We start from the raw sequence: 14,601 nt of genomic DNA, 5'->3' as shown, positions 1-14,601 counted from the left end.
TCCTGAGTCATCATCCGATTCCTCTCACATATAGTCAAGCTCATCCTGTTCCAACAAAGGGCTCATATATCCCAATTTACTTTGCCTCCAGCTCCTTATTTCGTCTTTATTTGCTATGATAAACTTCCTGCAACACAGACATGTCATATTCTCATCTACCTGCTTTTATCATTACCAAGAAACTGCCATTTCTAGATTGTTACTATGCCAGGGTTCTATTTATGTTGAATTCCCACAATGCTGCAACTGAATTATCATGCTATTCCATGAGGAAAGCAGAGGTTAACTTTTTTTCCACAGCTTATACATATCAGTGAAAACACTTCCAGTTCTTTATCCAAAAAGTATAGATCAATTTTTATTATACAACTGTAGAGTTTTTTCTTCTTCTCATCTGGCAATAATTCCAGAGTATATACATATAAAGATTTCAAAACCTAGAACATACTAACCTGACAAATTGCTAATGATTTTGTATGTGCACCTTGTAACTATATGTTAAAAGTCAGAACTGATTTAACTCTTCTACACACCATCAAGCACCACCTTATGTACAAAGTATAACCATTCAGAGAAATACTACATGTACAGTTGGAGGCTCAATTAAGTAACAATCCCGCTATTTCTGAACCTGGTAGTTAAGAATGGAAGAGATTTTCTTTTGTGGCCTTAAAAAAAAAAAAGCCTAAATTTTAGAATACCACATTGGGGGGGGGGGGGGGTCCGATCGTGGGGCCTGAACTCTGGGCCTGGGCGCTGTCCCTCAGCTCTTCAGCTCAAGGCTAGCGCTCTACCACTTGAGCCATAGCACCACTTCCAGCTTTTTTCTTTTTGCTTATGTGGTGCTGAGGAATCGAACCCAGGGCCTCAGGCATGCAAGGCAAAGGCTCTACCATTGAGCTACCTTCCCAGCCCAGAATACCACATTTTTTATTGCTGCCCATTCATTTCTCCAAGTAGATGCAAAGTTTTGCTATTATTGTATTATTTCAATTTTCAATTCAAATCATTTTTTATTTCTAACTCTTCTTACCTATAGCAGGGTCTGGATAGGGCAAATCCTGAGGAGAGCTGTAATAAGCCTCGAGAGTGAAAGGCTCCTTTCTATAAAATGTGAGAACTTTAGAGAAAGGAGCAGCATGATTTTTTGGGAAGACTTCACAATCACTAAAGGGAGGAAAAAGACAAAAATCATTCAAAATTCAAACATCAAAGACTTGGTAATTACTATAGCTCAGTCTTCTCTAATGACATTATTTCTAGATTTTAAGTGTCCCAAAATACTCTCTAAGTAAAAAAAGAAATACACCCAATCAGCACAAAAAGACATAATAGCAGTAAGACCAAGTATAGGAAATCAGGGCATAAAATTAACTAACAATAACTGTACCATATATTATTCCAAAATATTTCAGAGTTGTGTACGGTGGAGGACAATTTATTACTCAGACTTAACACTGAATTAACTAAGTATACAAATAATAAGTAATGTATTACCTTGATCCTTCTTCAGCTGGTGAATTCCATCTCAGCGATATTGGATATGCTACCACATCGGTGATAGAAAATTCTCTGACTTTGAAAGCAGGCGATAAGATTGCACACTAGAATGACAATTTTTGCAAATTTCATTTGCAAGTGGACACTAAATGAACCAGTATCACTACCATCATGATTTTAAGATAGCATCACTGAGGATAATCTTTAAATATTTACATTAATGACTTAATGGTGTCAGTCTAACTTTTGTTGCAATGATATAAGAGCAAAAGAAAACTTACCTGCAGTGCACAGCCTCGAGTGACCGCTTCATCAGCATTTAATGTTGTACTAAGCTCTTTACCAAAAAATTTACTGATCTTCTCTTTCACTGCAGGGATTCGTGTGGCACCACCAACAATCTCTACTGCATAAATGTCTTCTTTCTTTAACTCTATATTTAAATAATTAGACATTTAGGGTCTGATGATAGCTCAAACCTGTAATCCTAGCTATTCAAAAGGCAGACATGGAGAGGGAATCCATAAGACATTATTAGAAAAATAACTAAAACAAAAAGGGGCTGAGGGTATGGGCTCAAGTGGTAGAATATGCACTTAGCAAGTCCAAGGCCTTGAGTACAAACCCTAGTACCACCAAAAAAACCCCACACATAATTAGAAATTTAGATTAAAAAAATCTTGATGCAGGGTACTAGTGGCTCCCATTTCTCATCCTAGCTACTCAGAAGGCTGAGATCTACATAATCTCAATCTAACCCAAACAGAAATGCCCACGAGACTATCTCTAAAATAACCACCAAAAATCTGGGCTAGAGGCATATTCAAACCTTAGTACTGACAAGAAATAAGCTTATAGCAAAATAACTCTGACTATATAACTAACTCCTCATCCCTCATTCCCTACTCCAAGATTTTATATGCATAGACACAGAAGTGCGCGTTTTGATTCTCAAGTTATAGGAAGGGAGGGGAGGCACAGAAATAGGATTTTAAGGCCAACAACCTATGTCCTATGGTATACAGAACTGGCACCGTCCTACACAAGGAATTATTATAAACATCAACTAGCTAAAGATCTAAGTATGCTGTACCAGAAGAAGGCTTTCACAACCCTGACCTGCCATGAAAGAAAGAGAAATATTCAGTTTTACCACTAGACATTCCAGTATTTTATTCACAAAATACATAGTATACAGTTCACATTAAAACACTGGTACTCATGAGAAGGTAAGGAGGTATGTTACCAAGGCTCCACTTTTCATCACTAAATACAAACTTAATACTGCTTGTTTTCCTAGTCACACTTTATCATTATCAACCACTACTTCTATTTCTTGAGAAGAATTAAAGATGGGAGATAAATCAGGCACAGTGGTGGGTGCCTATAATTCCAGCTATTTGGGAAGGTAAAACATCAGGATTCCATGAGCCCATGAATTCTACATGACTCTGGGCAATGAATGTACTGAGACTCTTTTGCAAAAGATAAAAAATAGGAGAATGGGGGGCATAGGACAGGAAAACACGAATATCTGTCATTATTACTTTGAGCTTTTTGTTGTTTCGTTTTGTTTTTGTTGGTCATGGGGCTTGAACTCTGGGCCTGGGTGCAGTCCCTCAGCTCTTCAGCTCAAAGCAAGTGCTTTACCATTTGAGCCATAGTGCCACTTGGATTTTCTGGTGGTTTATTAGAAATAAAGAGTTTCACGAGGCCGGGCGCTGGTGGCTCACGCCTGTAATCCTAACTACTCAGGAGGCTGAGATCTGAGGATCGCGGTTCAAAGCCAGCCCGGGCAGGAGAGACCGTGAGACTCCTATCTCCAATAAACCACCAGAAAACCGGAAGTGGTGCTGTAGCTCAAGTGGTAGAGCGCTCGCCTTGAGCTGAAGAGCTGAGGGACAGCGCCCAGGCCCAGAGTTCAAGCCCCACGACCGACAAAAAAAAAAAAAGAGTTTCACGGACTTTTCTGCCCAGACTGCTTTGAACTTTAATCCTCAGATCTCAGCCTCCTGGGTAGCTAGGATTACAGGCATGAGCCACCGGCTCACTTTGAGCTAACGCTGTATCTCAATACTCATTGAAACAATAGCAACCAACAACAGTATATTCTAGGAAAACATTTTGTTCAAGAAGGTTAGAAAAGTGATGTATTCTGAAATTAAAAGGCTACCTTCTGGCTAAAGACAAAACTGAAATATCCTGATAAAGAAATAAGTGTCTATCATACCTTCCTTTTGCTGTATATTGTCTTTCAGCTAACCAAGGATTCACAGACAGAAAAAAATTACAAGACCACTACAACTCAACTGAAAAAAGAACTGTAAGCAAATAATTCAGAAGTTAGTATCTGAATGATTTTGTTGTTGGTGGTGGTGGTGGTGGGGCTTGAACTCTGGGTCTGGACACTGTCCCTCAGCTCTTCAGCTCAAGGCAAGTGCGCTACCACTTGAGCCACAGCACCCTTCAGGTTTTTTGGTGGTTTAAGTTTTCTGGTGGAGATAAATTTATGGGCTTTCCTGCCCAGGCTGGCTTGGAACCATGATCCTCAGATCTCAGCCTCCTGAGTAACTAGGATTACAGGCGAGAGCCACTGGCGCCTGGCCCTGAATGATTTTTAGTCTGTTTTTTTTTTTTTTTTTGGGGGGGGGGAGGGCGGGGGGTCGTGGGGCCTTAACTCTGGGCCTGGGTGCTGTCCCTCAGTTTTCACCTCAAGGCTAGCACTCTACCACTTGAGCCCCAGCGCCACTTCCGGCTTTCTTTCTCCTTATGTGGTGCTGAGGAATCGAACCCAGAGCCTCATGCATGCAAGGCAAGCGCTCTACCACTGAGCCACCTTCTCAGCCCCCCCTGAATGATTTTTTTAGCATCCTTATAAGATTGCCTTGGGGAGCAGTAGCACCCAAGGGGAAAGAAGTATAACATGGAACTGAAGCTGACAAAACTGATACTGCATAACTGTATGAATTGGGGAAATAATAAATAATATTCTCCAAAGGTTGAGAGATACACAAATGATGTCATCACAAAATACTTACTGGCTTGTTCTAAGACACTGCGAAGTGGTGGCTCCACCCGAGCCAAGAGATCATCACACATCTCCAGAAATTTGCCTCTATAAACAGAAACAATAGGAGAGATCACAATTCATGTCTATGTGGAATATATGACTAATTTTAACACAGTGTTGGCATGAATGTAGAAAACTTGGACCCCCACCTACATTCCTGGGTAATGTAAAATGAAAATGAGGTTTAGCAGATCCTCAAAATGTTAAACCTGAAAGTTATCAAAATATTCAGTAATTTCACTATAGATTTGCAACCAAAAGAATGGAAAATGTAGCCTGGCGCCGGTGGCTCAAGCCTGTAATCCTAGCTACTCAGGAGGCTGAGATCTGAGGATCTCAGTTCAAAGCTAGCCTGGGCAAGAAAAGTCCATGAGACTGTTATCTCCAATAAACAACTAGAAAACCGGAAGTGGCACTGTGGCTCAAGTGGTAGAGCGCTCCCCTTGAGCTGAAGAGCACAGGGCAAGTGCTCAAGCCCAGAGTTCAAGCCCCATGACCGACCAAAAAAAAAGAATGGAAAATATTAAATTCATGCAAAAACACCCAACATGAATGCTCAAAAGCAACATTATTCATATAGCCCAAAATGCATTCAACTCAAATGCTTATGAACTGCAATTCAGTAACAAAAAGAAATTCAAATAAAAGGAATTGACAGATGTCACATGTGAACAAACCACACACAAAAAAACATACTAAATAGAAGTCAGTCAAAAAAAACAAACAAACAAAAAACACCTATTATTCCATTTACATGTTCTAGATAGGCAAATCAGAGACAGAAAATTGATTAGTACCCCTGCCTAGTTTGGGGTAAGGAAGAACCAAAGAAAATAGCTAATAGAACTTTTTCACACACACTCTTCACTCCTAGTCCAGTTCCTCTATTAACAATTGTTTGTCTTAGTGTGGTGCATTTGTTATCAGCAATAAACTGATACTGATACTGAGTATAGTTTCTCCTAAGGCTCTAATGGTTTTGACAAACGCATTAGGATCTACAGTATTTTCACTGTCTGTGAAGTTCTGTGCTTTGCCCATTCATCCCTCCCTCCCCTTCCAAACTCCTGGTAACCATTGAGCCTTTCATTCTACTGACCCTTTTACTATACTCCATAGTTTTGCCCTATTCAGAACATTATGTGGGTTTCGAAAGAAACTGAAAAGTTAACAACATGTACTTAAGTCTCTCGCACATCTGGCTCATTTAGGATTTCTTTGTGAAGCAGGATAATGCTCTAAAATTGAGCTGTATGATGGCTGCACAGCTCTGTGAATATCCTAAAAAATTACGAAATTATACCATTTAAGGGTAACTGCTCCAAATTACATCTCAATAAAAAGAAAAATGATCAAGTATAAAATATTCCCAATAGAATGGCAAAGATTGCTAATACCAACAGCAATCAGAACTTGTATACACTGGGAGTTTAAACTAATGCTTTATAGAGACGAAAACAGTTAAGCCTACAGCGACAGTAGTCAGCAACACAAATACCTGAGGAATGATATGTGACTAAATGACTCTCACAAAGTGTTAGGTTACTTGAGTTAAAGAAATCTCACACAGAGACTACATACTGTAAGATTCCTTTAAAAGAAGTCATTATAATAAATTGAATCTATGATCAAAAAATAAAACTATCACATCAGTGGTTACTTCTACAAATCAAGACTAAGGAAACCTTGCCAAGACACTGGTATATTTTGCAATGTTAAGATTAATCACAAAGGTATATGCATTATTTGAAAATGTCCCCAATTATTAAAAACAGAAAGAAAATTCCTCAATTCTATCCCTAAATTTTATCCTTAAGTATTGGGAAAACAACAACAAAGAGTTCCCAATTAAAACCATAAAAAAGGAGATTTGAGAAAGATGGTAGCAGAGGTTGTAGGGTTTCCTGAGGAAAATAATTCACATGTTATAGAATTTACCCACTCCAAGAGTACAAGTTAATAACTTTTAGGATCAGAGTTAAACAATATCACCACAATGTTTCAAAGCATTTCCAACACCCTACAACAATTGTTTTTTCATTATCCTCAGCTATTACACCCAACTCCACCTTCACACATATCACACACTGCAACAAGCCCACAGAATCAGGCAACAATGAATCTACCTTTTGTCTTTATAGACTTCCCTATTTTGTATGTTTCACGTACAGTATTTGGTCCTTTACAACTGGCTTCTGCTATTAGCATGGTTTTCATGGTTCATCCTCAATTTAGTATATAGCTATACTTTACATTAATTGTCAAATAACTGTCCATTAGATACAGCAAAATGGGCTCATTCTAAAGTTCTTTTCAAAGGAAAAGAGGACTAAGTCTTTATACAAAAACCAAGGGCTGAGTATGTGGCTCAAATGGCAGAGCACTTGCCTAGACCTAAGTTTAAACCCTAATGCCATTAGGGGAAGAAGAAAGAAACAAAACCCAAGTAGGGTGCTGGTGGCTCAAGCCTGTAATCCTAGCTATTCAGGAGGCTATGATCTGAGGATTGCAGTTCAAAGCCAGCCCAGGCAGGAAAGTCCGTGAGACTCTTACCTCCAATAAACCACTAGAAAACCGGAAGTGCTGTGGCTCAAGTGGTAGAGCGCTCATATTGAGCTAAAGAGCACAGGGACAGTGCCCAAGCCCAGAGTTCAAGCCCCAGGACCGACCAAAAAAAAAGAAAAAGACAAACAAAATCCAAACTGAGTGGTATAATTGGAAAAAGATGAAGAAAGGTATATGGCAGGAAAAACAGAGTGCAGAAAGTTAAGCACACATTTTTTAATAATTTACAAAAATAAGAAAAACTTGGTTTCAGTTCTAGTTATTTCATCTGAAACTGAGCAAAAGAATAAACTATCTGTCAGGTGCCAGTATGTCATGTGTGTCATCCTAGCTACTCAGGTGGCTGATATCTGAGGATCCCAGTTCAAAGTTAGCCAAGCAAGAAAGTCCCTGAGACTCCTAACTCCAATTAACCAGCAGAAATAGACCTGTGGCTCAAATGGTAGAGCACCAACCATTAGTAAAAAAAAAAAGCTGAGGGACAGGGCTGGGAAGGTGGCTCAGTGGTAGAGCGTTTGCCTTGCATGCCTGAGGCCCTGGGTTCTATTCCTCAGCACCACATAAGCAAAAAGAAAAAAGCCGGAAGTGGTGCTGTGGCTCAAGTGGTAGAGCGCTAGCCTTGAGCTGAAGAGCTGAGGGACAGCGCCCAGGCTTTGAGTTCAAGCCTCAGGAGCAGAACCAAAAAAGCAACAATCTAGAGACAGAAGCGTATTGATAGCTGCTTCAGATTTGGAGAGAATAGGTGCCAAGTTTCTTTGGGGGTGACAAAAAAAAAAATCCCATAATTAGCAAGTGACCAAAGTTAAATAATTGTATAAATATACTAAAAACTGAATTATATGTACACTTTATTTTTTTATTTTTTTGCTAGTCCTGGGCACTATCCCTGAGCTGCTTTTGCTCAAGGCTAGCACTCATCACTTGAGCCACAGCACCACTTATGGTTTTTTCTGTTTATGTGGTACTGAAGAATTGAACCCAGGGTTTGATGTATGCTACGCAGGCGCTCCACCACTAAGATACATTCTCAGCCCTATATGTACACTTTAAAATGGCAAATTTTATGACAGGGAAAGTCTGTCTTAATACAAGAATGATACAAGAAATGCAACAAAAAAAATTAGAAAAACTTAGAAATTAGAAACAAATGTCAAAAAGAGACTGGAGGCCATAAAGTAAAAGTATAACTCAAGAAGAGAGGACCAGCGGTGAACAAAAAAGCCAAGAAAGAACACAAGACCCTGAGTTCAAACCCTAGTAAAAGAACTAAAAACTGAAATGCCTTATCTGGGCACTAGTGGCACTCCTCTGTAATCCTATTCAGGAGACAGAGTTGAGGGTGGCAGTTCAAGACAGCCCAGGCAGATCAGTCCGTGAGACTCCAATGAACTACCAGAAAACTGGAAGTGGCCCTGTGGCTCAAAGTGGTAGACTTAGGGATAGCCTCTAGGCCCTGAGTTCAACCAACAACAACAACCATCAAAAAAAACTAGTTATAATTGAACTGGGATGATAAAAAAAAAAATCTAACGAGTGCTGCCGAAAATGTGAAAAAGTGGAGCTCTTATGCGTTGTTGGTAAGAATGTATTGCGGCAGGCGCCGGTGGCTCCTGCCTGTCATCCTAGCTACCCAGGAAGCTAAGATCTGAGAACTGCAGTTCCAAGCCAGCCCAGGTAGGAAAGTCCACGAGACTCTTATCTCCAATGAACCACCAGAAAATTGGAAGTGGTACTATGGCTCAAGTGGTAGAATGCACACCTTGAGCTGAAGAGCTCAGGGCCAGCACTCAGGCCCAAGAATTCAAGCCCCATAAATGACCAAAAGAAAAAAAAGTCTTATTAATTTTGGTGATTACTCAAAGTTAAACAATGAATTATTCCAGGAACCAAAATTAATTCTACTCCTAAGTAGTCACTTAAATGAACTGAAAACAGATACTCAAAGAAATGTTTGTCCACAAATACCCAGAACACTATTCAAAACAGCTGAAAGGTAGAAACTAATGTGGTATATTCATACAATCAAATACCACTTGCCAAAAACAAAAGTACTCACTGATACACTCTATGATATAGACAAATGTAAAAAGCAGATACATATTTCACAATTCTATTTATATGAAATATCAAAAAAAAAGTATTTTTTGTTTTTTTTTTTAATCTGCCAGGTATAAGTGGCTCATGCCTGTAATCTTAGCTACTCAGGAGGGTAAGATCTGAGGATAGGAATTTAAAACCAGCCCAGGCAGGAAAGTCTGAGACTCTTACCTCTAATTAATCACACACACAAAAAAAGCTAGAAGTAAAGCTGCGGCTCAAGTTGTAGAGTTCTAGCCTTAAGCAAAAGAAGCTCAGGGATGGGCTGGGAAGTTGGCTCAGTGGTAGAACGCTTGCCTTGCATGCCTGAGGCCCTGGGTTCGATTCCTCAGCACCACATAAACAAAAAGAAAAAAGCCAGAAGTAGCGCTGTGGCTCAAGTGGTAGGGCACTAGCCTTGAGCTGAAGAGCTCAGGGACAGTTCCCAGGCTCAGAGATCAGGCCCCACAACTGACAAAAAAAGGAAAAAGAAAAAGAAATGAAGTTATCATATTAACTACCATGGTAATCTTAACAACTTGTTAATTAGAGATGATGAGGGGGGAAAAAATCACAGTTTACCACAACATGAAAATATTAATATGGTTACCTATTCATCGTTCCAGATACATCAACATCATTCATAAAACATTCAATGCTTAAAGGTAGATCTGAAGCATTTGCACTCATCAACTTCTTGAGTTTCTCACACTCTTGAGACAGTCGTAATAATGCACGGATTTTAGACTTTATGTCAAGCTTATACTTCTTCCCAAATTCTTCACAGAAATGATTTACTAACACCTCATCAAATTTTCTGCCTCCCAGTGTTGTGTCAAATGCTGTGGCCAACACCTTAGGAAGGGAAAAGAGGATAATTAACATAATAGCTAATAAATTCTAAAATTTATTATAGCACCTATTTAGTTATGAGTTTAAAAATCAGGGGTACATTTATTATGGGTGAATAAAGCCATGTGTATCATATAATCCTTGCTAAGACTACACTGTAATAGAGACATCCTAAGTTCTAGTTTTTATAGTGTATGCCACGTATCTAAACACATGAGATCTATAGGTGACAAAGCTACTAACATGGTAGAAGTGGATTTCAAACCCACCCCTTTTCTCACTATAGCAACTGACTTCCCAGTAACAATTCCATATCCAAGATCAAATACATTAATCTATCATGTACTCACTTCTAGTCTTCACACTGCAGAAAAGCTGTGAATAATACTGAAAGCCAGACTGTTAACTATCTGTTTACTATTAGAAGGATCAAATCATTCTTAATCACAATTTGGGTTCTATATAATACAGAAGTCTATGAATGCTTCGGTTTTCAACATTCCAATTAGAAGCAAATTAAGATCTAATTAAACTTATTAATACAAGTAAGCAAGTAAGTCTCTTCAAACAATTTCACATGTCTAAGAAATTTTCTTGGAAGTGGGGCTGTGGCTCAAGTGGTAGAGCACTAGGCTTAAGCTGAAGAGATGAGGGACAGCGCCCAGACCCAGAGTTCAAGCCCTGGGACCAACAAAAAAAAGGAAAAAAAAAGAAAGAAAAAGAAATGTTTTTTATATTAGCTGAAAAATAAGACACAGAATTAAATGTGATTCCAATTCCATTTTTTTAAAACTTCAATTAAATACATCAAACTGGTAAAGAGCAGTGAGACTGTCTTTTCTTTACAGAATTTTTGAAGTTTTGATGTTCTATAATAAATATTATTAACAATTAATTTTAAAGACAATCACAAGATTCAGAAAACTGAGGTGTCAGCCAATAAGTCAATTTTAAAAATTAAGGAGCTGGGAAGGTGGCTCAGTGGTAGAGCACTTGCCTTGCATGCCTGAGGCCCTGGTTCGATTCCTCAGCACCACATAAGCAAAAAGAAAAAAGCCGGAAGTGGCGCTGTGGCTCAAGTGGTAGAGCGCTAGCCTTGAGCTGAAGAGCTGAGGGACAGCGCCCAGGCCCAGAGTTCAGGCTCCACGACCGGACCCAAAAAAAAAAATTTTTTTTTAAATTAAAAGCCAGGTGCTGGTGGCTCATGCCTGTTAATCCTACCTACTCAAGAGGCTGAGATCTGAATATCACAGTTCAAAGCCAGACTGGGCAGAAAAGTCCATGAAACTATTATCTTCAATTAACTATCAAAAAGCTAGAAGTAGAGCTGGAACTCAAATGCTATAGTGTTAGCCTGGAGCAAAAGCTCAGTGACAGTGCCTCATCTGTAAGTTCAAGTCCCAGGACTGGCACACAAAAAAATCTGTCACTAACCCATAGGATTTAAACTATGGCCAGAATTTTCCATCTAGAGATTAAAAACAGGGCCCACCATAGTGGTTCATGACTATAATACAGCTATTTGGAAGGCTGAGATTGAGGAGATCAGCCCCAAAAGGATGTCCACCAGGCAAGAATTTGAGGCCCTATCCAAAGGTTATGGAAAGTTCTAAGTGCCAATGGGCAGCTATTCAAGAAACTGAAATCCAGATGATTGCAGTCTGCAGCCGGTTAGGCAAAAAAAGTCCAGAGATATCATCTCCAAATTACCACCAAAATGCCAGGCTGGAGGTGTGGGTAAAGTAGTAGAGAACCAGTCAATCAAGAAGCTAAGTAAGTCCTTTTCACCATCCTTCCAATCATCAGGGCAAAACACACCAAGGGAATACATTGAAAGAATCCTCCTCATAAGCCTGCAAGGTAAACACTGCTTCTCCTGTATTATCTATATTATGAGAAAATTAAGACTCAGGGATGTTAACAGTTTTTCCTCAAAGTCTATGTACTTTATTTCACATCATGGCAACTTGCAATAAATTACTTGAGGCTCACAACCCCTACTCTGCCCTACAATACCTAGATTCCAACTCAGTTGGCTCACAGAAAGACTCCATTAGTCAAACAAAATTTTTCAACCAAGTATTTTAGCTTTAGCCCTCAAAAATGTGTCTATAGTCTTAATATAGTCTTCTGGAAAACAGTATACTTACTTTCAGCTTTCCTCTATTAAATGCACAGATGGAAACTTGGTAAGCAGAATGTCCCATGTCTACAAAAACTACATTTCTTGGTTTCTCTTCCAAGGCAGGAAGATCTTGCTTATAGATTCCATATGCAAGAGCAACTATACAAAAAATAAATTAATTCAACACATCATCTAAACAATAAAATTCACTTAAGTAGAAAAAATAGGTTTATATGTGGTCAATAGAGTTATATCATGCCATGTTTTAGATAGACTAAAATTCTTTGTAAGCACTGACTAATTTATTCATGAAGAACATTAACCCCCAAAAGGTTAAATAAGGTTAAATTGAGCCAGGGGCTGGTGGTTCATGGCTGTAATCCTAGCTACTCCGGAGGCTGAGATCTGAGGATCACAGTTCAAAGCCAATCTAGGCATGAAAGTCCATGAGACTCCAATTAACCATCGGGAAAACCTGAAGTGGAGCTGTGGCTCAAAGTGATAGGGCACTAGCCTTGAACAAGAAGAGCTCAGGGATAGGGCCCAGGGCCAGAGTTCAAGCTCCACAACTGACAAAAAAATTTTTTTAAACAATTAAGTGGGGCACGGTGGCTCATACCTAAAATCCTAGCTACTCAAGAGACTGAGATCTGAAGACCACCATTCAAAGCCAGCCCGGGCAGGAAAGACCGTGAGACTCCTCCTATCTCCAATAAACCACCAGAAAACTGGAAGTAGTGCTGTGGCTCAAGTGGTAGAGCACTCGCCTTGAGCTCAAGAGCTGAGGGACAGTACCCAGGCCCAGAATTCAAGCCCCACGACAAAAAAAAAAAAAAGGGCTGGGAAGGTGGCTCAGTGGTAGAGCGCTTGACTTGCATGCCTGAGGCCCTGGGTTCGATTCCTCAGCACTACATAAGCAAAAAGAAAAAAGTTGGAAGTGGCGCTGTGACTCAAGTGGTAGAGCGCTAGCCTTGAGCTGAAGAGCTGAGGGACAGCGCCGCCCAGGCCCTGAGTTCAGGCCCCACGACCGGACCCAAAAAAAAAAAAGAAAGAAAGAAAAAAGAAAGTCCATGAGATTCTTATCTCCAATTAACCACCAGAAAATGAAGTGGCACTGTGGCTCAAGTGGTAGAGCCCGCACCTTGAGCTGAAAAGCTCAGGGGCAGAGTTCAAGCTCCATAATTGACCAAAAAAAAACTTCAAAGTTGACCCATGCTTCCTAACATCTCTGGTGGACTTTCCAAGTCCTCCTCTCCCCCAACATACTTGCTTCAATTTCTACTACTTTAGTGCCATTCCCAAATATCTAGTCACTAAGATACCCATTTCTCTAATCCTACCAGTCCACAACTCAGAAAGAAGAACCAAAGCATTGCTACACACAGACAATAAGAGTGTTCCTTCCCAAACAAGTAACTAAGTTAAATACTATGAGGGTACAGAAAAAAATACTAATGGACTTAATTTTTTATATTTGACATAGTGTCCAAAAACACTTATGATACAGGTGTTAAGCAAAGAAGGCATTCCTCTAAACAAAAGAAATAACAAGGGGCTGGGAAGGTGGCTCAGTGGTAGAGCGCCTGCCTTACATGCCTGAGGCCCTGGGTTCAATTCCTCAGCACCACATAAGTAAAAAGAAAAAAGCCGGAAGTGGTGCTGTGGCTCAAGTGGTAGAGCGCTAGCCTTGAGCTGAAGAGCTGAGGGACAGCGCCCAGGCCCAGAGTTCAGGCCCCATGACCAGACCCAAAAAAAAAAAAAGAAAGTCAAGATTTTAAGATTCAAAATTTAACAACCAAAAAGTAATAGTTACATAATTCCTTCTTACCTGCAGTAGTTTCATTCATTAATCGCAGACAATTGAGACCAGCAATCTGTGTTGCATCCATCACTGATCGTCTTTCTGCATCAGTATAGAAACAAGGAACCTACAACATAATTTATGTTTATTGTACAACTATGAACATCATTTTAATTAGTAAAATCTAAGAATACTCTTAAATACCTATAGCAATTTATTCTGTATATAATCAAAAAAGTATTCTAAACTAGAAAGAAAATGTTATATGCATTCTTTCAGTAGTACTGGGACAATGGACAACAATGTACAGCATTATACAACATGTACTAAATAGATCACAATAACAAGAGATACTATTGTAATACAAAAGCCACAGAACACACTATCTTTACAAAGGCCTGCTTATGAAGTTTGACATCTAGAAATCCGATTAATAAACAGTTCCCTAAGGCTGGCTCTCCAGAGACTGAGGCAAGGAAATTGTGAGCTTGAGGACAACCTTGGTTCACAAGAGAAAATAATCTCAAAATGAAGTTTTTAAATAAAGTCTCTTAAATGGACAGAAAACTATTCCTAACTGATTAAAAGTGGCTCACTATACCTCAATTGTCT

General features: G+C 39.5%; 1 protein-coding gene across 1 annotated transcript in view; it reads right to left on the bottom strand.

Annotated features, from left to right (window-relative positions):
* Positions 1–14,601, bottom strand: part of LOC138808218 (heat shock 70 kDa protein 4) — a 49,046-nt gene that overhangs the window by 14,486 nt on the left and 19,959 nt on the right. Inside the window, exons 5-11 of the mRNA XM_069994209.1 lie at positions 14,017–14,116; positions 12,214–12,347; positions 9,822–10,066; positions 4,539–4,615; positions 1,782–1,933; positions 1,498–1,604; positions 1,034–1,167 (exon numbers count right to left, since the gene is read on the bottom strand). Coding sequence (XP_069850310.1) covers positions 1,034–1,167; positions 1,498–1,604; positions 1,782–1,933; positions 4,539–4,615; positions 9,822–10,066; positions 12,214–12,347; positions 14,017–14,116 — 949 coding nt within the window. The remainder of the gene's footprint in view (positions 1–1,033; positions 1,168–1,497; positions 1,605–1,781; positions 1,934–4,538; positions 4,616–9,821; positions 10,067–12,213; positions 12,348–14,016; positions 14,117–14,601) is intronic.

This window comes from Dipodomys merriami, unplaced genomic scaffold (assembly GCF_024711535.1).
Source record: "Dipodomys merriami isolate MVZ:Mamm:240054 unplaced genomic scaffold, mDipMer1.0.p SCAF_447, whole genome shotgun sequence".
Classification (NCBI taxonomy): domain Eukaryota; kingdom Metazoa; phylum Chordata; class Mammalia; order Rodentia; family Heteromyidae; genus Dipodomys; species Dipodomys merriami.
This window is presented reverse-complemented; position numbering and strand designations above follow the sequence as displayed.